Source organism: Gambusia affinis, linkage group LG02 (assembly GCF_019740435.1).
Source record: "Gambusia affinis linkage group LG02, SWU_Gaff_1.0, whole genome shotgun sequence".
NCBI classification, from domain to species: Eukaryota; Metazoa; Chordata; class Actinopteri; order Cyprinodontiformes; family Poeciliidae; genus Gambusia; species Gambusia affinis.
This window is the reverse complement of record NC_057869.1, coordinates 31,912,018-31,939,285: the sequence shown is the minus strand read 5'-3', so window position 1 is coordinate 31,939,285 and position 27,268 is coordinate 31,912,018. Positions and strand designations below refer to the sequence as shown.

Genomic DNA, 27,268 nt, shown 5'->3' with positions numbered 1-27,268 from the left:
CAATATATTTACAGCCACAGAAAAAAAGAAGGAAAGAAAAACCCAGTTAGTTTCTGAATAACTGAACATGGAAAAAAAAAATCAAACATGTTTTTTTTTTTTGCTGAAGTTTTTTTTCCTCAATTTGTATGCTTTTTGCAGACTGAAGTATAATTAAATAACGGTGGATACCGGTTTTGCTATTCTTCTACCATGAATTACTAACATATTTTAGCATTATTAGCCTTGTAACTAAAGGCACACAGTAGCAGCTTTTGTTTAGCCTATTTATTTTGGTAGTAAATACACATGATACATATGAAAATAGACATGGAGTGGGAATGTATTTAATTCCCTCTCCATATTATAAAGCACTTTGAAATGCTTTGCTGCTGAAATGTGCTATACAAATAAAATTTGATTGATTTTGTTTGATATATTCATAATTTAGCGATAACTGGGCTTCAAAAATAATATTCCGATATTTAAAGCAGCTACTTGAGTTTTTTTTTTCTTTTCACTTTTTTTCAGTTTATTGGTGGGCTTAATGGTGCCAAAAATGAAGAGTTTCCTGTTTTTGCGTTTGAGCATTGAGTGCTGGGTTCAGGCAGCCTCCCACAGTTCTAACATGATTAAGAACGGACAGAAATACGATGGAAAGATTTCTTTTAGGGGTTGCACTGTTATCGCTCATCTAGAGCAAATGGAAATGCATTTAGAGAGATTGAAAATTAGTTTAAAAAATTTATAATTTTTACTGTCTTTAAAGAATCTATTGATTATATGTTTACCCATGTGGAGCGCGCAGATGTTGTATCACCTTCATTTACGTTTCAGTTCTCTAAAATAAACTAAACTGTACTGCTCTCTGTCTGCAAACCTGAAAGACTTTTAAAGTTAGTACTAGATAAAAATTGAGTAACATAAGTCGAGTAACACAGGATTGCAACCCTTTCATCTTGATACAATGAAATGAGCTCCTAATTGACAATAGTACACAAATTATGCATATTAAAATCATTTGTTAGTGTTGCTAGTTTTAGTGCAACAAGGGGTCCTTATGTACCATTAGAAAAATTTAGTTCATGAATATTATAGCAAATCACCTTTTTTCTTGTTAGTAAATTGGAAACAAACCCATTCTATATCCATGGAACTAGGCTTTACTGAGCATCACCTTCACAGCAGTAAGATGAGTTTACTAACTGCTATGTGGAGGACCAAACTGTTTTGTTATGTTAGGAAACAAGTGGGACATACTCACTATCTTAATCACTCAATCAATCCATCAAATTTTATTTGTATAGCACATTTCAGCAGCACGGCATTTCAAAGTGCTTTACATCAAATCAAATACAGAAACACAATGCAACATAGAATCAATAATCAAAACACGACAATAAGTCAAGTTCCATCAGTAAATATGTAATTGATTACGTTTCAAATACAATCCTAAACAGGTTGGTTTTTAGTCGCGTTTGCACCCATAAAAGGTTTACCTGTTACACTCCTAACATAACTATGAATTGATAAACAAAACCAAAATGCCTATCCTACATAACTGACATAATAAATTGTGGAAATAGAAAAAGAAAAGGCAGGCAACCATGATAAACTCTTATTGGTGGCAGAAGTTGGTCCTGTAACAGTGCGTTGCTGGTGCAAACCCCAGGTCTATTTGACTAGGTTATTGTGTCTGTGCATGGGCAAGATATTTCAGCTGCCTACCTTTCTGGTGGTGGTCAGAAGGCACGGTGGTGTCAGGGTCACTTCACTGGCAGAAGTGAGGGTGACCTCAATGTAAAGACTGTAGAGAACTTTGGGTTCTCTGAACTAGATAAAGCACAAACTACAGGCCATTTTTCACAGCTGTTAGGATAATAGATGAATTACATCACTGTTATCTTCACCATTACATTGTTTTTCTTTGGTTAATTGGGCCACATCAAACGGCTAATTACATTGATATCAGAAGAGTTTTCTGACCCATGACAGCTGTGGCTACAATCCAGCAGCTTGCTATCATCAGTGTGTGAATGGAAATGACTAATTTCATGTAAGACATCTTTAAAGGTCCTTCTAAAAGCACTATGTAAATCTGATGTCATTTCATTTAATTTCATTTGATTTGTTATTGAAATTCCACATTATTTAAAGGGGAAGTGTTATATGAAATATGCTTTACTGAGTTTTATATCATGTGGCATTATTATTTCATCAAAAACATACCTGGAGTGTTGCTTTGATTCTTTCATTCATGTTTAAGAAATTCTTAAGTCTCCCCTAGCAACCATTCAGGGGTGCCTAAATGCTTGGTCTCACAAAGCACTTTATAAAACCTGCAGTCTCCATTTGTTTTTTAAACAACTGCAGCATTTTTATAATAATTGCAGGTAACCTAGTTACTTTATTGTGCTTTAAAATGGCACTGTTTGCCTGGAAAATACATAAAACCCTTTGAGCACCATGTGCAAGTCAGTGAATTCAAGCATAAAGCAAAGGAAGACCTAGTACAGAGTCGTATGCCACCCAACAAAAACAAATATATTAAAGAAATCCGCCCTAAGATTTACAGAACTAATAAGAAACAATGCAAGTTGGTGCTGAAATTTGCTCTTTAGATGGCAGATTGAAACATTGTGATCTGCTGTGTAAAACGCCTAAATGAGCAAAAAAGGGTAAAATACAAAATAGAAATGGCTGATCATGTTTACCGGCGATTTTGAAATGGCTGACAGTAATTTTAAACATGGCTAGACCTTCCTCCTTCCCCACAAACCTGGAGAAATAAAGTGGGAGGAGGCATTTCTGTTTCATTACTTTGAACATGTTTACTTATGTAGCACATTCTATAAACTTAATACCTCTGGTAGAATTAGGTTTGCTCAGGAGTCTTCTCCACAGCAAATAATGAGTCCCTTGTTTCTGAGCTCTTAATTGCTTACTGGTCTCTGTTATTACAGCAGTCATAAAGGCAAGATAATAACCAAGTCTTATAATGGTAGTCTAGGGAGAGAGGTGGAACATCAGTGGGAAGTAGATGGTGGGTTTGGTAGGTAATTGTGATCTAGGATGATGTTGGACACAGTGACTAAAAGAACATGGCCACTAAAAGCAAATAGTTTTACATGTCAGCTGTCAGTAATTGAAAAAGCTGTTAAGAACTTTTGAGTGTATCCACACATATCTCTTAGTGAACTGTAGACTACTAATAGTCAAAATGAATGTTCACACTTTGAAATACAGTCTTCCTTCCATTGTACAGTTTTACCCCTGTTTTAATGAATAAGTTATTGCAGTTGTCATGTATGAAATTTACAATCAAGCACAAATGGACACAATTATTAGAAGCGGTTTTAACTTCACAGTTTTTAGAACATTCTTACATTGTTTTAATATTGTTCCACATAACTCTTTTTCTGGACAGTGACGCAGTTGGTAGAGCTGTTGCCTTGCAGCAAGAAGGTCCTGGGTTTGATTCCCGGCCCGGGGTCTGTCTGCATAGAGTTTGCATGTTCTCCCTGTGCATGGTGGGTTCTCTCCGGGTTCTCCGGGTTCCTCCCACAGTCCAAAAACATGACTGTCAGGTTAATTGGTCTCTAAATTCTCCCTAGGTGTGAGTGTGTATGAATGGTTGTGTATCCTGTACAGGTCCTTCTCAAAATATTAGCATATTGTGATAAAGTTCATTATTTTCCATATGCAATGATAAAAATTGAACATTCATATATTTTAGATTCATTGCACACTAACTAAAACATTTCAGGTCTTTTATTGTCTTAATACGGATGATTTTGGCATACAGCTCATGAAAACCCAAAATTCCTATCTCACAAAATTAGCATATCATGAAAAGGGTCTCTAAACGAGCCATGAACCTAATCATCTGAATCAACAAATTAACTCTAAACACCTGCAAAAGATTCCTGAGGCCTTTAAAACTCCCAGCCTGGTTCATCACTCAAAACCCCAACCATGGGTAAGACTGCTGACCTGACTGCTGTCCAGAAGGCCATCATTGACACCCTCAAGCAAGAGGGCATGACACAGAAAGATATTTCTGAATGAATAGGCTGTTCCCAGAGTGCTGTATCAAGGCACCTCAGTGGGAAGTCTGTGGGAAGGAAAAAGTGTGGCAGAAAACGCTGCACAATGAGAAGAGGTGACCGGACCCTGAGGAAGATTGTGGAGAAGGGCCGATTCTAGACCTTGGGGGACCTGTGGAAGCAGTGGACTGAAACATCCAGAGCCACCGTGCACAGGCGTGTGCAGGAAATGGCCTACAGGTGCCACATTCCCCAGGTCAAGACACTTTTGAAACAGAAACATTGGCAGAGGCGCCTGACCTGGGCTACAGAGAAGCAGCACTGGACTGTTGCTCAGTGGTCCAAAGTACTTTTTTCAGATGAAAGCAAATTTTGCATGTCATTTGGAAAACAAGGTGCCAGAGTCTGGAGTACGACTGGGGAGAAGGAAATGCCAAAATGCCAGAAGTCCAGTGTCAAGTACCCACAGTCAGTGATGGTCTGGGTTGCCATGTCAGCTGTTGGTGTTGGTCCACTGTGTTTTATCAAGGGCAGGGTCAATGCAGCTAGTTATCAGGAGATTTTAGAGCACTTCATGCTTCCATATGCTGAAAAGCTTTATGGAGATGAAGATTAAATTTTTCAGCACAACCTGGCACCAGCTTACAGTGCCAAAACTACTGGTAAATGGTTTACTGACCATGGTATCACTGTGCTCAACTGGCCTGCCAACTCTCCTGACCTGAACCCCATAGACAATCTGTGGGATATTGTGAAGAGAAAGTTGAGAGACGCAAGACCCAACACTCTGGATGAGCTAAAGGCCGTTATCGAAGCATCCTGGGCCTCCATAACACCTCAGCAGTGCCACAGGCTGATTGCCTCCATGCCACGCAACATTGAAGCTGTCATTTCTGCAAAAGGATTCCTGACCAAGTATTGAGTGCATAACTGTACATAATTATTTGAAAGTTGACTTTTTTTTGTATTAAAAACACTTTTCTTTTATTGGTCGGATGAAATATGCTAATTTTGTGAGATAGGAATTTTGGGTTTTCATGAGCTGTATGCCAAAATCATCGTTATTAAAACAATAAAAGACCTGAAATATTTCAGTTAGTGTGCAATGAATCTAAAATATATGAATGTTGAATTTTTATCATTACATTATGGAAAATAATGAACTTTATCGTAATATGCTAATATTTTGAGAAGGACCTGTATGTCTCCGTGTTGCTCTGCGACAGACTAGCGACCTGTCCAGGGTGACGCCGCCTCTCGCCCGGAACGTAGCTGGAGATAGACATCAGCAACCCTCCTGACCCCATTAGGGACAAGGGTGAACAGAAAATGGATGGATAGATGGATGGATCTCTTTTTCTGTGTAAATGTACTGTGCTTATGAAGGCAAATGATTTGCTTTTTAAAAAAAAAAAAAAAAATTCAGACTTGTATTGTGCTTTTCTAGAACATTTATTTCTGACCGCCACCGGCAGACAAAGTGAGTGTCGTATCTTACCCAAGAACACTCAGAGTCATATGCAACCCAACAAAAACAGATATATTAAAAGAGAAACCCGCCCCAAACATCTGAACAGACAAACAGTTCAGGTGCTCATTCTAGCTCCACAGACCCCTCGTTTACCTCTGTTCTGATGCTCATTTTACAGCCACTCGTTTTGCTGCTTATGGAAAACCAAGAGCGGCGGAGATACCAGCAGCTTACATATGCCAGTTTTGTTTTTTTAATTGTAAGTGCGGCTTATAGTATGGTGCGCTCTATGGTCCAGAAAATACAGTAAATAACAGTGATACATTTATTAGAGGAACTTTTTATTCCAAAGTTTATTAAAAATGTCAACAACGGAAGACTTGTCCATCCAATCTTCTGTGTTGGAGCCAGAGTCTGACCCAGAGCAGGAGAATGAATATGATCAACCATGGTGGTGTTACTGTATTTTACAGACTCACCATCCATACCAACTACCTACAATATGGAGCATAGTGTCCATACATGTTAGATACCTGTGAATATATTAATGTTTCCACAATAGGAATAAAGTAAACAAAGCCTCGACATAAGGAGTGAACTGATGGGAGCGCCAAGAATGTCACTGAATGCATTTGGCTCATGACAAAAATGGTATAAACAAAGCTTTAAGCAGCGCTGGATGAGGCCAGGCCATTGCCGCTTTGGCCTTGCCATGGTGGGACAGTGGGAGGTCCAGCAATACCATCCGCCAACCACCATTGATGCTTTCACACAGGTGGTGCGAAAGCATCCACCTGCTTTCGCACTGTCATTTTATCATTATTCAGAATTTACTGCTTTGCTGTGTCTCTCGTTTCCATAGCGAGAAGGAACTGACTCCTCAATCAGATGTCTTTCTGTAAAACCTTCTTGAACCTGGTGGAGGTCCATAAGTTTCCAAAAAGGATTTTTTTTCACTGATGTGGGTACATTCCAGAGAAAAATAAAATTTAACCAGACACTTCGTAGGGTGATGTAAGGAATCCTGTGTGTTAACCAGAACATTTTGACTTGTTTACTTGCAACGTTTACATAAATTTACTTGGACTACTAAAATTGCTGTGAGGAGGGAATAATGCAGAGTCACAAAACCGATCAGCCAGTGAATGACTGAATATAGTGTGAATCTCTGGACTGTCTCCAGCGCTGCTTAGAGCTTTGTTCATGCCATTTTTGTCATGACCCCAATGCATTCAGTGATGTTTGTGGTGCTCCCATTAGTTCACTCCTCTGGACTTTATAAACCAAATTACAGAGAATTTTAGAAGAATTTGCATCAAGAAAAATTATAAATGACATTGTACAATGTAAATTAACTTCTTCTTGAGCTTTAAGGAGTGAGGTAAAATTCATCTTAAGCAGAACTTTATTCATATGTTTTTAATTTGTGACAGGCTAACATAGTCAGTGCTCTTACCATTCCATTAAACCAGTGCTTCTCAATTCCAGTCCTCAGGCCCCTCTGCGCTGCATGTTTTAGATGTGCCCCTATTTCAGAGCAGCTGATCCAAATGATTGCATTACCTGTTCTGCAGGTATCAAGTACTGCAGAAGCCTGTTAATCACTCATAGATTCAATCCAGTATTGTAGCAGCAGGGAAACACCGAAAACATGTAGGGCAGGGGGGCCTGAGGACCGGAATTGTGAAGCACTGCATTAAACCAAGCCATCCTACAAAGCTGTTTGTAATGTACTGTCATTAACCAGATTCTTTCTTTTTTTATTTGTTTCCCTAGGATAAAAAAGAGGTAATCTACATGGAGGTAAGAAAAGAACTGGCTGAAGATCAAAAAGAAATATGAGAAAACAAGAGGAGTGGAAGAAGACATGGAGCAAAATAAATGGGAAAGTGAAAGGAAAGTTAAGGAGGTATATTGTTCATTGAAGGAGAATTAACATCCAATGGAACTAAAAGAAAGTCACAGACTCGAAGAACTACATATGAAAGTAGCTAAAAGCTGAGGAGAAAAAGGTGGCTGATTAGCTGAAGGACAGAAGAGACATCTGGATGAGCTTTCTGGGTGCAGGCAGCAGATCCTCTGCCCTACGAAGATGGCCTCTAACTTCAGTGACATCGTCAAGCAGGGCTATGTACGAATGCGGAGTCGGAAGCTTGGGGTTAGTGTGTTTTATGTACATTAATGGAATGCTATTTGGAGTCTTGCTACTATAATGCCTGGCCTAAAAATCTTCTTGGATTTAATGAAGCAATTAGGTACAAGCCTACTGATGGATCATTTCTGCTTGTATGATTAGCTTTCCAGGTGGCAATGAGAAATGAGGGTGTGATTCCTTTTTTTAGATTTGTGACTGTGTGGGTATCCCTGCATATTCCAGATCTATCGACGATGCTGGCTTGTGTTTAAGAAGTCATCGAGCAAAGGACCTCGTCGTCTTGAAAAATACCCTGATGAAAAGGCTGCTTACATCAGAGCTTGTCCCAAAGTAAGTTTGTGTTTTTGTAAAGAAAAACAGTCTCTGCTGAGATAACACCTATAGTACAAATGCCTCTGGTTTAGTGAGACATCTGTGCTGATTGAGTCAGCACCTCAAAACTAAAGATTTAGTTTATTTTCTGCAGGGCAATATAAATAAAGTGATCACCATCATGTGTATGCACTGCACACACCCCACACTACAATATAACAAACATAATCTTGAAGTAAAATAAACCACATGCTATTATTATCATTTTGACGCTGGCGAGAGTTATTAAATGTTTTTAAATATTTTTCTGCATCTGTTTCCTCTGCTTTTTCTCCAAGTTCACCTTTTACTGTGAATAGCTACTGTGTATAGCACTGCTGTCTCAATTGTTCTGTTTTTATGGGGACTTTGGATGTTGTTCTGTTATGGGTTTGTTTTCTGGTATTGGGTTTGTGAGGTCCAACTCAGCTCTTGATTGTTGTTTGTTTTTCTTGTTTTGTTTTGTGTTTTTTATTTTCTTAAATGGTAGGACCAGGCACATCTCATTTGCTATTTTGAGGGGATGACCTAAATTGTGTCACTGACCCCGTGTTAGATCGATCCAATCCCTGTAATTGGACTAAGTCTTTAAAGGCTCAAGAGGTCTCTGATTTCATGATGCAGAATTGTCTCATTGACCCGTGGAGATCCTGAAACCCAAAGAGTAAAAATTTTCTTTTTCTAAGGTGCACAATTCCTACTCCAGAATTGATTTTTTTTATTGATCAGATTATCTATTTATATGTAGTTTCTTCTGATTATTTGAGTATGATGATTACAAACTACAACTGAATATTGTATATTCAGTTGACTTCCCACAAGCCGACCTCCTTGGCGGTTTAATTCTCTTCTAGCTGCAGAGGAAGAATTTTGCAACTTTATTTCTAATGTAATTGATGAGTTTCTGGTGTTTAATAAGAATGACTGTATCTCTCATTCTTTGTTATGGGAGACACTAAAGTCACAGAGGACACATCCCTCTTCTAATAAAAGACACAACTCAACTGAATTGGCAAATGCCTTTGGACTTATTTCTATGAATCTCACTTAATTCTTTCATTTAGTGATGACAACTTACTTTTTGTGTTGAATTAACTTTAAAGTTTCAAATCTTTCACTTAAAGGAACTTTTCACTTTGACTTTACTTGAAACAATTAAGTTGAAAGCTGCATTTGTATTCTGTGACTGACATCATGACACAAGCTTCATCAAGGACAGATCCACCAGGGAGTTGTAGTGGCACAGGGGATAAGCACAACACACATAAGGAGACCCTTGTCCTCGTCACAGGTTCAATTCTCGGCCAGATGAACTTCGCCACACGTCTTCCCCCTCTTTTATTACCCACTTTTCCGTCTAACTACTCTCAAATAACTGCCTGAGCCAAAAATGATCCTTTAATAGTTTACTACTTCATTTGAAGTAAACTAAATGATTTGAGTAAGACTGACTTAAATTTATCAAGATAAACCAACTTAAGTTAAGTTGGATAACTTAATTGAATTACTTGTTATCAATTCAATCAAGTTGGTTCAACTATTTTCCTTTTTCAATGCATGACCAGCAAGCAAATGCTCATGTCAGTAGGTCTGTCACATTAAGCAATAAATCAATTAATTGCATGATGATGTGACAGGCCCACTTTATTTCAGTAATGCTATAACCAGGTAAAAGAATTACAGTAAATTATTCATTGCACACAGACTGATGCATTCAAATGTTTATTTCATTTAATTTTGATGATTTGAAGTGGCAACAAATTAAAATCCAAAATTCCGTGTGTCACAAAATTAGAATATTGTGGAAGGGTTAAATTTTGAAGACACCTGGTGCCACAAACTAATCAGCTGATTAACTCAAAACACCTGCAAAGGGCTTTAAATGGTCTCTCAGTCCAGTTCTGAAGCCTACACAAACATGGGGAAGACTTCAGATTTGAGAGCTGTCCAAAAGGCGACCATCGACACATTGCACAAGGAGGGAAAGACACAAAAGGTTATTGCTGAAGAGGCTGGCTGTTCTCAGAGCTCTGTGTCCAAACACATTAATAGAGAGGCAAAGGGAAGGAAAAACTGTGGTCAGGAAAAGTATACAAGCGATAGGGATCACCGCGCCCTAGTCAAGATTGTGAAAAAAAGCCCATTCAAAAATGTGGGGGAGATTCACAAGGAGTGGACAGCTGCTGGAGTCAGTGCTTCAAGATCCACCACCAAGAGACGCTTGAAAGACATGGGTTTCAACTGCCGCATACCTCGTGTCAAGCCACTGTTGACCAAGAAACAGTGTGAAAAGCATCTCACCTGGGCTAAGGAAAAAAAGAGCTGGACTGCTGCTGAGTGGTCCAAAGTCATGTTTTCTGACCAAAGCAAATTTTGCATTTCCTTTGGAAATCGAGGTCCCAGAGTCTGGAGGAAGACAGGAGAGGCACAGGATCCACGTTGCCTGAAGTCTAGTGTAAAGTTTCCACCATCAGTGATGGTTTGGGGTGCCATGTCATCTGCTGGTGACGGTCCACTCTGTTTCCTGAGATCCAGGGTCAACGCAGCCGTCGACCAGCAAGTTTTAGAGCACTTCATGCTTCCTGCTGCTGACCTGCTCTATGGAGATGGAGATTTTAGGTTCCAACAGGACTTGGCGCTTGCACACAGCGCAAAATCTACCCGTGCCTGGTTTACGGACCATGGTATTTCTGTTCTAAATTGGCCAGCCAACTCCCCTGACCTTAGCCCCATAGAAAATCTGTGGGGTATTGTGAAAAGGAAGATGCAGAATGCCAGACCCAAAAACGCAGAAGAGTTGAAGGCCACTATCAGAGCAACCTGGGCTCTCATAACACCTGAGCAGTGCCAGAAACTCATCGACTCCATGCCACGCCGCATTAATGCAGTAATTGAGGCAAAAGGAGCTCCAACCAAGTATTGAGTATTGTACATGCTCATATTTTTCATTTTCATACTTTTCAGTTGGCCAACATTTCTAAAAAATCCCTTTTTTTTATTAGCCTTAAGTAATATTCTAATTTTGTGACACACGGAATTTTGGATTTTAATTTGTTGCCACTTCAAATCATCAAAATTAAATGAAATAAACATTTGAATGCATCAGTCTGTGTGCAATGAATAAATATAATGTACAAGTTACACCTTTTGAATGCAATTACTGAAATAAATCAAGTTTTTCAAAATATTCTAATTTACTGGCTTTTTCCTGTATGTATAAGGTGTAACTAGGTTTATGGTTTATGTCTTACTGTGTAGTGGTCTATAGCATAAAATTAAAATACATTAAAGTTTGAGCTTCGAACATAACCAAAACTTTAACAACTTACTTTGTTTTTAATTTAGTCAACATATGTTCCCTTTTCTTTTTGTTGTTTAGGTGACAGAAATTAGTAATGTCAAGAACATCACCCGGTTACCACGAGATACCAAGCGACAGGCAGTAGCCATTGTGTTTACAGATGACTCCTCACGCACCTTCACCTGTGAATCAGGTAAGCAAACTTACACAATCAAACATTCACATACTTCAGCTCAGCTGCCGGACATCACTGCTGAGATGTCCCAGGAACAGGCTTGTGTCAAAGTAAGACGGAGTAGACCAGATGTGAAGTGCTGTGTGTCTTAGAGCTGGAGGCAGAGGACTGGCTCAAGATGCTGTCTATCGAGTGTCTTGGTATTCGACTGAATGACATCAGTATGGGAGAACCTGACCTGCTGGCTGCTGGAGTACAGTGTGAACACACAGGTACTTTACACACACGTATTGTTGAGACATACAGCTTTAGAGGGATGTTTCAGTCCACAGCAGGACTCTTCGGATATTCATTTTGATAAAATGTCTTCCCTTAGAAAATATTGTTTCCTTTTATCCTGACATTCTATGTCTTGTTAGAGCGCTTCAATGTTTTCCTCCTTCCCTGTCCAAACCTGGATATCTACGGGGAGTGCATGATGCAGATAACCCATGAGAACATATACCTGTGGGACATCCACAACCCTCGCACCAAGCTGACTACCTGGCCCCTCTGCTCTCTTCGGCGCTATGGACGTGATGCCACTCGCTTCACTTTTGAAGCTGGACGGTGAGACCTGGAAGGGCTGACGGTGGCAAAATGTAGGCGAGATATATTATTACTGAACCTATCCATATAATCACAGTTTCTAAACTATATGTTTGAGTAGAGATACTGAAATTATTTAGTAGGCACTGCCCATTATTAAAGCACTTTAAAGTGTGTGTTGTAGTACATATGAGATTTGTGCGGTATGCATACATTACTCAGTGATCTGGGCATCCATAAACACAGAATTGTAACTACCGTACTTGACTTTTTAAGAGAAGGACTTTGAACCCTTGAGTCACACTTTATCATGTTTGCTTAGCTAATGCAAAAGATCAAAGATTAAAGCCAAGTTTAAAATAAAAGACAAGTGATACTTTTATGTCATTAGACATTTTGGGACATTTGAACATCTGTTTGACTTGGTAAAACATTCCAGAGCTTTGGGGCAGCAACTGAGAATGAGCAGATACCGCTCAACTTCCTCTACAATGGCTCCTCATGCACTAACAGCAACTGATCTCTCTAGTGCAACTGATCACTGAGGGAACATAAATTAAATAATCATTTTAAGACTACAAATAAAACAACTCAGATTATATTTCTATATTACAGTGAGTTTCATACCACCTCCATGTCAATGACATGGGACATGGAACACAATTCTGCACCAGAAGAAGCCAGACGCAGTAAATCAGGATGTAAACAATGGCTAAGAATTATAATTATGAAATTATGAAAGAAGTCTGTGTCAGTGAAGCACATCACATCTCACTGTTGCTCTGACTGCACAACCAGACAGACTTCTTCACAGATGTTAGTCAACACTCCACAAAAGGTTGTTACCATTAGTTGTGCTACAAGACAATATTGCTATTATCTTGTAGCAATATTGTCGACTTCAGTTGCTCTACAACTTTCAAATTGATCCATAGACAGTGGCATCCATTATTACTTCTGTAAACTGAGTGCTGCTATGTGATATCAATTCCTCTCTGCATCTGGATTACTTTAGGGTTACAAACTGTTCATAGAAGTCTTATTGTGGTCACATCATGTAGTTGAATGCCAAAATAAATAAATAACAAAAAATTGATTTGATTTAAAAAAAAAAATCTGCTGTGTGAATGTAGCCTAAGTCAGAGGTCTTCCAATCCATCCCTCACAGCTGGTGCCCTGCAGCTTTAATAAAGCTCAGTCAGGTAATGAAGTCATCAGCAGGACTCTGGAGAATTTGACTGCATAGGCTACTGAGGAGGTGATTCAGCCATTTGCGTCAGGTTTGTTGGTCCAGGGACTGATCTACATTTGCAGGAGTTTGCTTTTCTTATTTCATTGTTACCAGCAACTTAATTTATCCTGCAGTCATGCCAAATGACATGTACGGCCCTGACATTGACTCAGAGCCTATGAAAAACAGCTTAATGAGTTGAGAAATTCTGGACTAAAACACTTTAGTCAAACTGCATTGGCTAAAAGTCAATCGGCTCTGTAAGCAGTGTTGGAGACAGACAAGAAGTCATGCTGATAAAGACTCCAGGCATCAGCTCCATTTGCAGTTGATGTAAAAGTCTCTGGGTGAGGTTATTCCAGCTGCTTCAGTCAGAAGGTCAGCAGATCTACCTGAGGTAATTTAAGATGAGGTCAGACCTCATCAGGTTAGGATGTGGATTACTTTATTTATTCCTTTTTCTTTTTCTTTTAGATTACAAAAAAACTAAATCTTTAACGTTTCAGACATCTTCACCAGGTCAATTCTTTTCTTCAAACATCAAATGTTCATCAGCTAGTTTATTTATAGATAAAATTCCTGATGTTTATTTTTGCATTGTTTTATTCATGGTTTTATGAGCTTTGATTCACTATTTCATTATCTTCTGTTTTACATTGTAATAAATTAATCACAAACCATTTTTGAGAATTATTTTAATGGTACATTCAAATGTAGTTGTATATGTTGTACACTTTGAAAGAAAAAAATCCCATAAGCTGTACAAACTGTATCTTTTTTAATTTTCACCATGTATGAATTTTGAATTCCTTGGTGAAGCTGAACTCCCATCGTGTGCTTACTTTGTAGATTAATGACCTAATTATTAATTCTATGGAATATTTTTTTTATAATTTTCTAAATCTCAAAACACTACACGATAAAAAGGAATGCAACAATCAACACCCTACACCGAGAAATATGTCATTTGGGAAAGAAAAGTGTAGGTAATTTGCCTTGACACCACAGAACACACAACAAGAGCTAAACGTACCAATCATGGATTGTTTTTTTGGGGTTTTTTTTTCAATATATAACTTTCATAACTTTTTCAATTACAAAAAAAAATCATATTTTTCATATTATTCCAGTTCTGAACTCTTTATTTTTTTTCTGAAATGATTGCTAAATTTCCAGTACATTAGCTAGTGCTGTTTTTTAGCCTGGCTTATTGCAGCATTGTCTTTGTGTGAAGGATGTGTGATAGTGGTGAAGGCCTCTACACCTTCCAGACCAAAGAGGGGGAGCAGATTTACCAGAGAGTCCACTCCTCTACTCTGGCCATCGCTGAGCAGCACAAAAAGGTTCTGCTGGAGTTAGAGAAAAACAGAAGGGTGAGAACCTGGCTGACACACACACCCACACACACACACACGCTGTCATGTCTCCCTGTCTTTCATGGGACTTTCCATTGATTACCATTAATTTCTACTGCCTAACCCTAACCCTACCCAACACATACATGCCTAACCAAAACTCAATTGACACCTTAGTCTTAAAAGTAACCCATCCATCCATTTTCTTTCGCTTATCCGAGGTCGGGTCATGGGGGTAGTAGCTTAAGAAGTTAATCTTGAAACTAACCCCTAACCCAAAAACAGCAGGGCTTGAGTTTCTGTGGTGCATTTAATAAGCCAGCAAGACATCCAGCACAGAGAAAATCAAACAAGAATGCAAAATCTAAAGTTGTGTGGAGTTCATTACTTTTTGTCTCTGTGCACCACCCAGGTTTGTTAACCAGTTTCAGGAAGAGACCAGAACTCCTTAGTGTAACTTACCTTGAGAAATAAGCAAATTTGGTTATATATAACAGGGTTTAGTGCTGAAAAATTATCAAATGACCATATTAAGTTGCATTCACCGTCCAGCGCTGGGCCACACTCAGCTCACCTTATGGATGCAACCAGTGAGGCAAAGATTGTAGCGAGTTTAGCTTTTTATTCTTCTCTGCATTCTGTATCCTCCTTAAAGGGTATTCTAATCAGTTTCAGTCTGTTTATGTATGACTGCCGGCAGTCGCACATAAGTATGGTTACGCAAGCTGCAGCAGTGCTTGTAAGCAGATAGAAGCGGATAAGATAGAGGAAAACACAAAATCCATAATGTGTTGATCTACTTATTATAATGTTTTATCTTCCACCTGCTTCTTTTCAAACAGATAATTGCATGTCAATTGGGCATGATAATTTGTGTTATTTGTATTTTTTCTTGTTTTTACTTTTTGTCTGAAATAAATAAATAGAGGAGCCATCAGTTTACCCTGTTGAGGAAAGGAAGAAAGTAAAGGGCAGAAATTTATTAGACTGTAAAAAGTGTAGCTCACTGCACAATGCAGCCACAATCTGCTCTGTGCCTATCAGTCACACATCCCAGCTGATATACACTTGACTCATTGTGATGTTACAACAAGTGATAAATGAAACTGGGAGATGTTAAAACAGAAGAAGTTACACTACCTATTCAAATTGTTGTCTAAACAAAAAAGCTGCAAAATCTTAATTAAAATAATATGCCTGGTTTAATTTTCGGCTTGGGCCCATGATTAAGGTTAATTAGTCAGTTTGGGTTGAGCTTGGACACGATGCCCATGGTCTTGGGCTGGGTTGGATATTTTTGGCCCAATATAAACTTTAGTGTACATGTCTGTATCTGGAAAAAATACAAACATTAAGTATTAAGCTGGTCTGGATGTGTAGGCTGGAATCTAAACTGGATTCAAATCAGGTTTATTTTATGATACATCTAGAAATATAGGAGAGTATAAAGTTACTTCTTCTGTTTGTGAGAAGTGACTGCTGTAGAGACCAAACCATCCATGTAATGCATGAGGTCTCATTAAAAGTTATATAGAATGGTGTAGTTTATGAACTTCATCTTGACTTTTTTTTTGTGCTGTTATGTGCATTTGACATCTAGATGTTGTCTAAGGACTCAGAGGTTGGCTCCTACCCATGTACACCAACTGCCATCCTACCCCGGTCTGCATATTGGCAACACATCACTGGAAACCAGACTGACATGGATCCTGGAAGTGGTAGGTCACATGGTGGTAGGTTATGGCATAAAAACATGAGCTGCCTTTTAACAACTCTATTCCCACTCTTTTGTAGCTGATGGTGTTGAAGAGGAACTGCTGTCCAGCCATCTGCCAGCTAAGGGCCACACCACGTTGCCCCTAAATACACAAGCACAGTCCCTGGCGCATATTCATACACTGGTGCCATCACACTTTCCTACATTACCAGGACAGTGACACACACGTGCATATTTATACATGCACACATAGAGGAGGACTTGGATATGTGCAAGTATATTGAGACGTACAGTGAGGACACTTATCTTTCCTGTTTCAAATGCTGCAGTTTGATACTGTTGCATTATTCTGTAAATGACGTGACCAACTGCAGATGGACTCAAATTGGCTTCTTTCCATGACTATAATTCAACAGTCAGCTAATGTAGACATTCAGCTCTGCCTGGGGTTTTGTAACAGTTTCTATGACTTCCTGTGAAATATGGTAATGTTCTGTAACCACCAATTTTGTTTTAAAGACTCTATCAAAATTGTAACAATTTTAGACACTCATCTTTTCTCTGGGCTATACTCAAGGTCTCTTGAAAAACAAACCAAGTGAGTAGTAGTGTAACAGAATTTGTACACTACAACAATGTAAAGTTAAACAAAAAAGCCTTTTGTTTTCTTTCTTTAGTTATTTCAGTATCTGTAACTTTGGGAAGCTGGAGCTCAGTTGTAAAAGTAGTAAGCTTGCAGTTAGAACAGTTTGGGTTTCATTCTAGCTTCCTCCCCAGGCCACCGGTCAGTGTGTCTTTGAGCCAGGCACTTAATCCCAAATTGCTAACGATCTATATATGAGTGTGTACATGTTTGAAAGGGCAACTGAGTGAATCTTGTTGTAATCTAACAATGCTTTGAATTGTCAGTAAATCTAGAGAAGTACTGAGAAATTTCAAGTCAGTTATTTAAGCTGTCTCTGGAACTGCTTTTTATTCCTTTTAAAGCTGACTTACAAGTTTGGCTGCAAAATATATCAAATCTAACAGGTTCTTGTTTAAACTGTGCAAATAATTTTTCAACAATTGGCTCAGTTTGCACATTAGTGTACTCGGGGTCTCAATGAGAGAACAACTTTTCCTTAAAGAAGATAAATCTGGGATATGTGGACATTTGTAAGACATGTCCCAGATAGAATTCATAAACCATATTTAGGCTTTTATGGCAAAATAAAAGCCTAAATAGCTGCAGACTATAGCTGCATGCCTTGATCTAGAAGTTAATTATTTTTATGGAAGTATAATGATATTCTAACTTTCGCTCCTTTTTCATAGTTTGTAATGTGTGTATATGTTAGAGCTGTCTTGGATCAGACGGATTAATGTTCAAAATGGGTTTCATGGAATTTTCTTAAGCCTGTTTTGTTAGATGGAATAATACAGTGACCAAGGCTGCAAGGTGCCTTACTAGCACCAAATAGATTGTGCTACTCCTGGGAAGGTAAGACTAGTTTTCTAATTTGGAAGATCCCTAGTTTTTCTACTTCTGGACTGATACCTTTGACTTTGCCCAAAATAATGTGACCTTTCAGATGAAACATCTGTTTGCTGACACTTAAAGCAGGTTTTGAAGTAGGGGATGATGCTGTCACTAGAATATTTTTATATATGTGCACAAATTGTAAATAGTCTTTGTAAGAGCTGCAGATGTGTCTTGTGCTGAATTTATACAACGCTGTCATTATTCCAAGTCTGATCTGCTTTGCAAATTTATGATAATAATCACTTGTGAGCACACTTTGTAGAACAAACATTGTTCTGGTGACTGAAAAGCCACAATCTTAATATGTAAGATGTTGGCTTACATATTAAGATTTGTAAGCCAACATCAAGTAAAAGCTTAAGGTAAATAGGTCCGTTATGAAATCATCTACTTATAGCAACATAAAGCATGAAGAATTTTGAATGCATTTATTTTTATGTGGAGATATTGAAAAGGCCAGCAGTTAATGAAAGGTTGACTTTACCAACATGTTCAACACCAACAAACTCCAAGTAGATATCCAAGATTGTTGGTTTATTCAGTCTTAACTATTGGCTGACAGTTCAAAATGATAAAAATTTACCTGCTCAGAATCCATGAAACTTCAGGCTCATATGAACGAAGACTGGACTGTTTAAAGATTCTAAACAAAATCCTGAAATAGTCACACAAAGCAGTTCTACATTATGCATGAGATGTCTGCATTTTCTTTGTTTTTCTTGACTGTTATTCTTATCTACAGGTGAACACAGAAAAAATGACCTGCTGCAGACATGCAGGATTGTAAAAGGGAATATGCCTGTTTACTGTCAGGAAAAAATCCTTCTCCTTTACACATGAACTCAACACTTATTGAAATTGGGATGTTGTATGTTAGTCACTTTTCTGTTGAGAGCACTGCCAAGACATGCAGTGGGTCTGCTTTAGGCTAATACAGGGCATAACTATTCTGTTGTGTTTTGCCACTGATTGTTGAAAGGACATTTAAGATTTTAGGAACAAACTGACTATCTACACAGGATTCAGCTGGAATAATACTGAAATTCCTGTCTAACTTCCACTCCATGGCATAAACATAAGAGGGCTAAGCATTTTTCTGTTTGTTTACACAATGTTGGTCGTGAATTGTCTGTATTTTGTGTATTTACAGTCTATTATATATGATGCCTTCTTTATGTAGCCTTTTACACGAGTCTATTTATTTAGTCTATAATGTTTATTTTTCATGTTTGAAAATGACAGTGTTTTGCGAGAAAGAGTGTGAAACAATATTTCAACATATGTTTATGAAAATGCAGACAGAACCTGGCTTGCACCTTGTACAAGCAGATGGTATTCTGTCCACACTTTGCCAGCATGAATCTGCACCTGTTTGGACAATAAGAACACATTCACCAGAGTGTCTTGTGCCTGCACTTTCCTATGTGCTTTGTGGCAGTAGATTAATCACTGCCACACGACGTGTTTGCTTGCTTTCCTGGAGAAAATAACTGTAGCCTTTCTACAGTGTTTCATAAACCTAGAAACAAATGTTTACTGACCTTGTTAGACTGAAATTGATGTAAATTGTTTTGTAAGACCAATACACGGTTTAGAAAAGTCCAGCCTGGCTATGACTGAAACGCTTGGACAAACAAGGACTGCCCTGCACCATGTAACACCATGCGGTTCAAAAAACATTGAATTCTGTCAGTGAAGAAATGGGAATACTTTGACAAAGAAATATAGACCTTCAGTCTGCCTTGTTTCACTACTTATCAAAGTCAGTCGCTGTATCAAACTACAGGACTAATTAAGAACCTATGTGTGTTTCAGCTAACTGCTAATATCCTTATTATATTAAGTACTGGTTGCCAATAACCAAAAACAGAGCCACAGTATTAGTGTCACAATAGCTATCTTACATTATGAAACAGAAACACAATCAAGAGTACCACAAAATTTCAGGTATTTGATTATTAACCAAATTAGGAGTCACAATTTTGACAAAAAAAAAACAATGCTTTGAAATTTTATAACAAAATATTTCCAGAAATTTCTCCTCCTGTTCCCTCCCCAAAATAACAATGGATAACTGTCCATTGTTGGAAAAATGGACTGCTATCCATTTTCAATGAAGAATGTCATTGACAAGACTTTGTTTCTGTAAATACATAAAAACTGTGATTATTGCTAAAATTATTAGGAAACAGTCATTAGCCTGAGTCAAACTGATGGATAGTGATAGAAGACATATGTTGATGCTAATGCCGCTTAGTAAAACAGTCTTTGGGCCACTGAAGTTGCATTTACCTGCTGATGATGATTTAAAGAGGTAATTGAACAAATATGCTGAAAAACAGAACAGAAAGAGACTGCAGTGCCAGTTTTCCTTCAGGCTAAAAGCAAAGCTATAGCATGTGTTAGTCTGTTTTGACATTATTACCTCTCACTCTTGACTGTGCCCTCCCTGCAGACTGATGAAAATTAGCTGTAACCCAATGACACTGTTTATACTAGATGCACGTTTTGGTGAAAAATAAAGTCTTACCTGCTTACTCAGTGGTGGAAGCTTTCTGTCAGTGAGCTGTGCCACTGCCACTTGCCACTAATTCTTTTTGCAGGATATAAAGTGTCATACCACGGAGTACATTTGTGAGCAAACAGCCTTTAAAAACCACCTTGTTACTCTCTTGGAACTCCTTCAAACTTTTACTGAAAATACTGTCACATGAAATAACTAACAATGTAGCAACACTAAATATTGTGTTGCTGTGATAATATAGTGAGTTGAGAAAAAGTAAAAAAAAAAAAAAAGTAAAACATAACCTAAATAAATACACCCTCTATTTTTGAATTGGCCTTAATTTCTGTCTTCTTACATATATATATGTGGGTGTGGCTAAGAATAGATGAAAGACCCAAACACAGTCAACTATGAAAAACATTGGATTTAATTTCCTGACTGTCCTCAAATGGAACAGCATTGATTTTAGTTTGATTTGGCATAAACAAAATAAAGAAACTTGTGAAATGTGTTATTAAAACAATTAATTCAAACAGCTTTTAAAAAAAAAAGAAAAAAAGAAAAAAAATACAATTCACCTAAATTGAGAACTACAAATAAAACTTTGACACCAGAAAAGACGACAGCAGTGGGCTTGCCAAATGGAGGGTTGAGGGAGGGCAGGAGAAGAGGGAGTTGGGAAGAGGTGGGGTATGCTGCAACAAAAGCATACTTTGATTCAAAATTGATAAGCAGTTTTTCCCAACCTTGGTTCTTAAGTCAAACTAACCTGCATGTTTTCAGTTCAGCAAAACCCTGTTAATCAGCCATCAACTAAAATCATGTGTGCCTAATAATGAAAATGCCTAAAACTTACAGAGCAGTGGGCCCTGAGGACCAGCGTTAATGAACACTGGATTTGGCGTTGGCATTTCAACTATTAAAATTCAACCACAAAGCAACAATGATTCAATGACATATTTTAAACATTAGTTAGTTGGCTAGAATTGGATAATTGTTTGATGGTTTATCCACCATCAGTCATCAACTTTAACTATAAATTCATCTTTTGTGATCATAATTCAACATTGAATTAACATCTTTTGCAAACAAGACAACAGCAAAGTGGCTGTGTGTTTGGGACATCCCACTCATGTCAATAGTGGGGGTGGACCGCTTCACTCCTTGTAGTGAGTTGTAGATACAGTATATCATCAGGTCAGAAATACAAATATAAGTGTGTGATGCCTTCAGTCAAGCATGGTGGTGGGAATCCCATGGTCTGGGGCTGCATGAGTGCAGCAGGTGTTGGGGAATTACATATCATGAACTCCAAACTGTACCGTGAAATACTGAAGCAGAGCCTGATCCTGTGCCTCAGGAAGCTGGTTCACAGGGTAGCATTCCAGCATGATAATGACCCCAAACACACCTCTAAGATGACCACTGTTTTACTGAAGAGGTTGATGTCTCCAGGCCTAAAGCTACTACTGACAGCCCTAGTGAAAGAAAAATAAATACTTTTTGATGTTTTAAAGATATTTAAAAGATATCTTTGAGTATATATTTTAAAATATATGACCAAAATAAAATTTTTAAAAATTCACTTAAAATTCACTTAACGCTTACTTTAAATTATTAATTTCAGTATGTCTTAAATCACATCTCAGTGTATACTTTAGGCCAATAAAGTATGCCATTTTAGGTGCCTTAATAATCTTTTGCAATTTTTGTTCAAATGTCAAATAAAAAAATAACTGTCCTTATAGTGGAACTTGATGTAATGTTGTTTAACATAGTAAATAATGTATTCATACCTCAAAATATCAAACATTGACAGTTTAGTGACAGCAGTTCTACAACAAAAACAATAGTTTTTTTTAACTAAAACATGGAAGCTGTCTGTACTCAATCCATTTTCAGATGTATGATCTAAAATCTGGGGCTGTGCAGTTGGTAGAGCTGTTGCCTTGCAGCAAGAAGATCCTAGGTTCAATTCCCAACCTGGGATCTTTCTGCATGGAGTTTGCATGTTCTCCCTGGGAAGATTGGGTTCTCTCCAGGCACTCTGGCTTCCTCTCACAGTTCAGAAACATACCTGTTATAAACTTACCGTGGTTTTAATTAAGCTCAGCATGCCAAAGAGACTTTGATATTGTGAGGCTGTTGTTATAACTCGTTCATCATTGATTTTATCTTCATTTTTTTGCAGTCTAAGCAAATGAAGATAAAAGGGGAAGCCAGGGATCAGGAATTAGAAAACCTAAATACTTTCCTGTCTCAGAAGAGGCTCTGGCTCCACCAGATCACCAACCAGTTCTGAGGATGAAGCTCCACTTCCTCTTCATGGTGGAAGGCTTTTTTTTTTTTTTTTTACTGAGCAACTGGCCGCATTTTTAACAGCAAAAACTGGTGTGTTACCAACACTAAGTGCTTAATAAACATGATTTGATTTTTAAAAAGTAATTGGACAGAATTTATTCCCCTTGTTAATCTACAATTTTTCTTTCATGCATTTTATTTGTTGTTAGCCTTCAGGGCCAGGTGATGAACTGGCGACCTGTACAGGGTGAACCCCGCCTCTCATCTAATGACTGCTGTAGATGGGCACCACCAGCCTCCCTCACCACCCTGCAAGGATCAACGTGTTCAGATAATGGATGGAAAACTTTTAAGGTAGATTGTCTCCCTTAAGTCCACACTTAAAACAACTTCATAGTTAATGCCAACATACACTGATTCTATGATATTACTGACTATTTTTTTCTACTTCTAACATAAACAGGTAAACAGGTTCCTCCTTCAGCATGTGGCAGCTGAAGGAGGAACAGCTTATCCTGCTCTCTCTTGTCCTTACTGATAACTTTGCCTGAGTTATTTTTAAAGTGACAGTTTTTATAGTTATATGTTACTTTTTTGACATCATAACTGGATTACTTCTAACCTAAAGGACCGAGGGATTTTCTTACTTTTATTTTTTACCTTACTTTTCTTCATCTCCAAGTTGAACCAGGACAAAATGCCTCCGGCCGACCCCAGAGACCTCAGCAGTATTATACAACGACTTCAGTCTATAGAAATGAAGATCAAACTGCTGGAGGTGAACTTTGAAATCAACGCTAACTGTGGAAACGAGACAACTCTTCCTCAAAACGACGGAGAGGTCGTACGCCTCGCATCAAGCAGCCCACCCTGGAATGCTCTGGGTGCCAAGCCGAAGCAAAAGTCTCACACTGCGGATCCGATGAGACGACTGTCAGGGAGAACCCCTCACCTGGACAAATCGGCGTGGCCGGCTCTGAGCCGAAACCCACCCTCAACTTCAACACCTGCTCCACCGAAGAAACACAAACAAGCAGCTGCAACCAAAACAGCTCCACCGACTCCGCTCCCAAGGACAGAGCGACCAGCCCAAACCTCAAAACATTCTGACTCTGTGGGAATCCCACTGAAAAACAGATTTTCTGCACTCCAGCCTGAGCCTCTGAGTGAAACCTCACCATCAAACATCAACAATGAGGCAAGACCAACACATCCACCCCCCAAAGCCCTAAAGGACAAAGTGACCACCAGGAAAACAAAAGGTATGCCGAAAGTGCTTATTGTTGGAGATGAAGCATTAAATGGAATCAGTCACGTCTGCAATCCCAAGAAAACCAGAGTGATTTCTTTTCCTGGTGACACTGTGTCTGATTTAACTCGCAAAGTTCTCTCTCTAACCGCTGATCAGCCAGATATTGAGTGTTTAGTTGTGCATGTTGGAGCCAACGATCTGGCAAAGCAGAAATCTGAGATTCTGAAAAAGGACTTTAATATTCTTTTGAACACTATGGGAAAATTAAAAATGAAGTTATTTCTCAGTGGTCCAATTCCATCACCTCAATGGGGAGACGAAAAACACTCCAGGCTGGGCATGATAAACAAATGGCTGATTAAAACCTGCTCTACCAGCTCAGTGACCTTCATCGATAACCTCTGGATCTATTGGCAGCGCTTTCACCTTTTTGGAAGAGGCGGACGCAATCTTAATAAACATGGGATAAAGCTACTCACTGCAAACCTTTTTTATTTTAACAACAAGGACAGCAACGTCATCATCACTTCAGAAGAACAGGCTCGAGGACGTCTGATTAGGATGGAACCCTCCACGTATCAGGAGCCAAAACAAGCTGATACAACATTGACTGGAGACGGAGCGACTGGTTCCCTTCCTCCTCCGCCCCCTCCTGGCTCATCCACTCATTCACAGTATTCACAGGATTCACAAGACACCTTTGGAGAAATGTCTTCTGGACCAGAGTTTCTCAATTTTACAGATGGAATGAATCAACAGGTTCTACTTGGGACGTCTCTCCTTAGCACTCATGCTACAGACCTCACTACATTTAAGCCACCTGCCTCTGATTTCCCAGAGGATCCATCACTCTGCATTTCTGAGGTCTGAGGCCGGGGTCCAGATATTATTTTTACACCCGTCTTCCCCCAGAATGTGTCTGGCCCCCCGGCACTGCAAAATAGGACATTACCTGTCCGGATCACTACAAGAAAAGCTACAAAAAACAGAAACATAAAATACAGTGGACCTAATTCAAACCTCAGACGGTTCCCCTGCCTAAAGGAACCTCAGACTCAAGAACGCTTGGCCTCCAAGTCACTAAAACTAGCTCTTTTAAATACCAGATCTCTCTGTGCTAAAGCTCTATTAATCAATGATTTCATCACTGAACATAATATCGATGTTATGTTACTGACAGAAACATGGTTGAATGACAATAATGAACCGATCGTACTAATTGAATCTGCGCCTCCTAACTACAATTTCTTAAGTGAGAATAGAAAGCATAAAAAAGGAGGAGGCGTGGCTTCAATATTTAAGAATACAGTAAATAGTAGTAAAATTTCTTTGGGTCACTTTACTTCTTTTGAGTATCTTGGAATTGAGATTAAAGGCCTCAAACGGACTTTAACACTAACTTTATACAAAACTCCAACATATGTGGAAAATTTCTTTACTGAGTTGAATGAACTTCTATCTCTCGTATGTATTAATTATGAATGCTTAATAATTGTTGGTGATTTTAACGTTCATGTTGACAACCCCCAAGACAGAGGGGCTAAAAAGCTTTCTAATATCTTAGAGACTTTTGGTCTAACACAACATGTCAAACAAGCAACACACACTCAAGGACACACACTGGACCTGGTTATCAGTAAGGGTGTGAATATTTCCAATGTCTCTGTAACTGATGTCGCCCTGTCGGATCACTTCCTGTTATCTTTGAAAGTTCTTTATCCTTTAATCCACTTGGACAAACAGCAACCATCACAAAACGTTCTCTCACTGAAAGCACAGCAGAAACATTTAATCAAATCTACTCTTCTTCCTCACTCTTAAGCTGTAATGACGTAGATAAGTTGGTAAATGATTTTCAGTCTAAAGTTTCAGATATCATTGATTCCATTGCCCCAATTAAAATGAAGGTTGTGTCTGGTAAGAAGAAATCTCCATGGAGAAATGCACAAATAGTTAGATCTGCAAGACAACTCTGCCGTAGGGCAGAACGAAAATGGCGTAAAACTCAACTTCACGTTCATTATGACATCTATAAAGAAAAACTACGTTACTATCATTTAACACTCAAACATGCAAGACAGGCCTTCTTTGCAGATGTCATAAACAAAAACATTAACAATGCTCGAGCTTTATTTGCAACAGTTGACAGGCTCACAAATCCTCCTATCACGTTACCACCTGAATTTCAGTCTATTGCTGCCTGCAATCAGTCTGCACATCCACTATAAAGTCAGTACCAACACTGAACCCAAACAAAACAAATACAGGAAAAATGACCCAATTTCAACTACTTAATTATAAAACCCTAGAGGAAATTATAAGTCAATTAAGCTCCAGTTCTTGCTGTCTGGATGTCCTACCCACACATTTCTTTAAGAAAGTCCTGCCTGTTGTTGCTACTGATCTGATCCAAATAGTAAACTTATCGCTCTCATCAGGCGTTTTCCCCCAGGCTTTGAAAACGGCAGTAATCAAACCACTGATAAAAAAGAACAATCTAGACAAATCACTACTGCAGAATTACAGGCCGATCTCCAACCTCCCATTCATCAGCAAAGTTATTGAAAAAGTTGTGTGTAAACAGTTAAATAGCTTCCTAACGATAACCAACCGCTTTGACTCCTTCCAATCTGGTTTCCGGTCTCACCACAGCACAGAAACTGCCCTCGTAAAAGTGTTCAATGACATCCATATAAATATGTGGGAGAACCACAGTGCTGGTTCTGTTGGACCTCAGTGCTGGTTCTGTTGGACCTCAGTGCAGCTTTTGACACTGTTGACCATGACATACTACTGAATCGACTGGAGAGTTGGGTCGGACTCTCCGGTCCAGTGCTTAACTGGTTTGAATCGTACATAAAGAACAGGGATTTCTTTGTTTCAATTGGAAACTTCTCATCAAAGAGGTCAAAGGTCACATGTGGGGTACCCCAAGGTTCAATCCTAGGACCCCTCTTATTCAATATCTATATGCTCCCACTAGCTCAGGTTATAACAGGAAATAATATTAGCTACCATAACTATGCAGATGACACACAGCTCTACATTACAATGTCACCAGGAGACTCAGAACCCATCCAATCACTGAACAGATGCTTAGAACAGATAAATGTGTGGATGTGCCAAAACTTCCTCCAGCTGAACAAAAACAAAACTGAAGTTATTATTTTTGGACCTAAAGAGGAACGATCTAAAGTTATAGATCTAGAGCTATAGATCTAGAGTTATAGATCTAGAGTCAGTGCACAGCTTCAGTTATTACAACTTAAAACCAGTGATCAGGCCAGAAACCTGGGAGTAGTGATGGATTCTGACCTG

At 38.6% G+C, this 27,268-nt stretch overlaps 1 protein-coding gene across 3 annotated transcripts in view; it reads left to right on the top strand.

The window, feature by feature from the left end:
- The window catches only part of dok4 (docking protein 4), a 25,614-nt gene extending 394 nt beyond the window's left edge, over positions 1–25,220 (top strand). Inside the window, exons 2-10 of one of the 3 annotated variants that reach the window (XM_044097956.1) lie at positions 7,273–7,654; positions 7,874–7,981; positions 11,382–11,496; positions 11,631–11,750; positions 11,898–12,087; positions 14,532–14,670; positions 16,253–16,370; positions 16,447–22,788; positions 22,908–25,220. In XM_044097956.1, coding sequence (XP_043953891.1) covers positions 7,589–7,654; positions 7,874–7,981; positions 11,382–11,496; positions 11,631–11,750; positions 11,898–12,087; positions 14,532–14,670; positions 16,253–16,370; positions 16,447–16,589 — 999 coding nt within the window. In that variant the 5' untranslated portion in view covers positions 7,273–7,588 and the 3' untranslated portion in view covers positions 16,590–22,788; positions 22,908–25,220. Of the gene's footprint in view, positions 1–7,272; positions 7,655–7,873; positions 7,982–11,381; positions 11,497–11,615; positions 11,751–11,897; positions 12,088–14,531; positions 14,671–16,252; positions 16,371–16,446; positions 22,789–22,907 lie in introns of those variants that run through there. The other 2 variants (XM_044097947.1, XM_044097941.1) reach the window with 2 other exon arrangements.
- Positions 25,221–27,268: the final 2,048 nt, after the last annotated feature.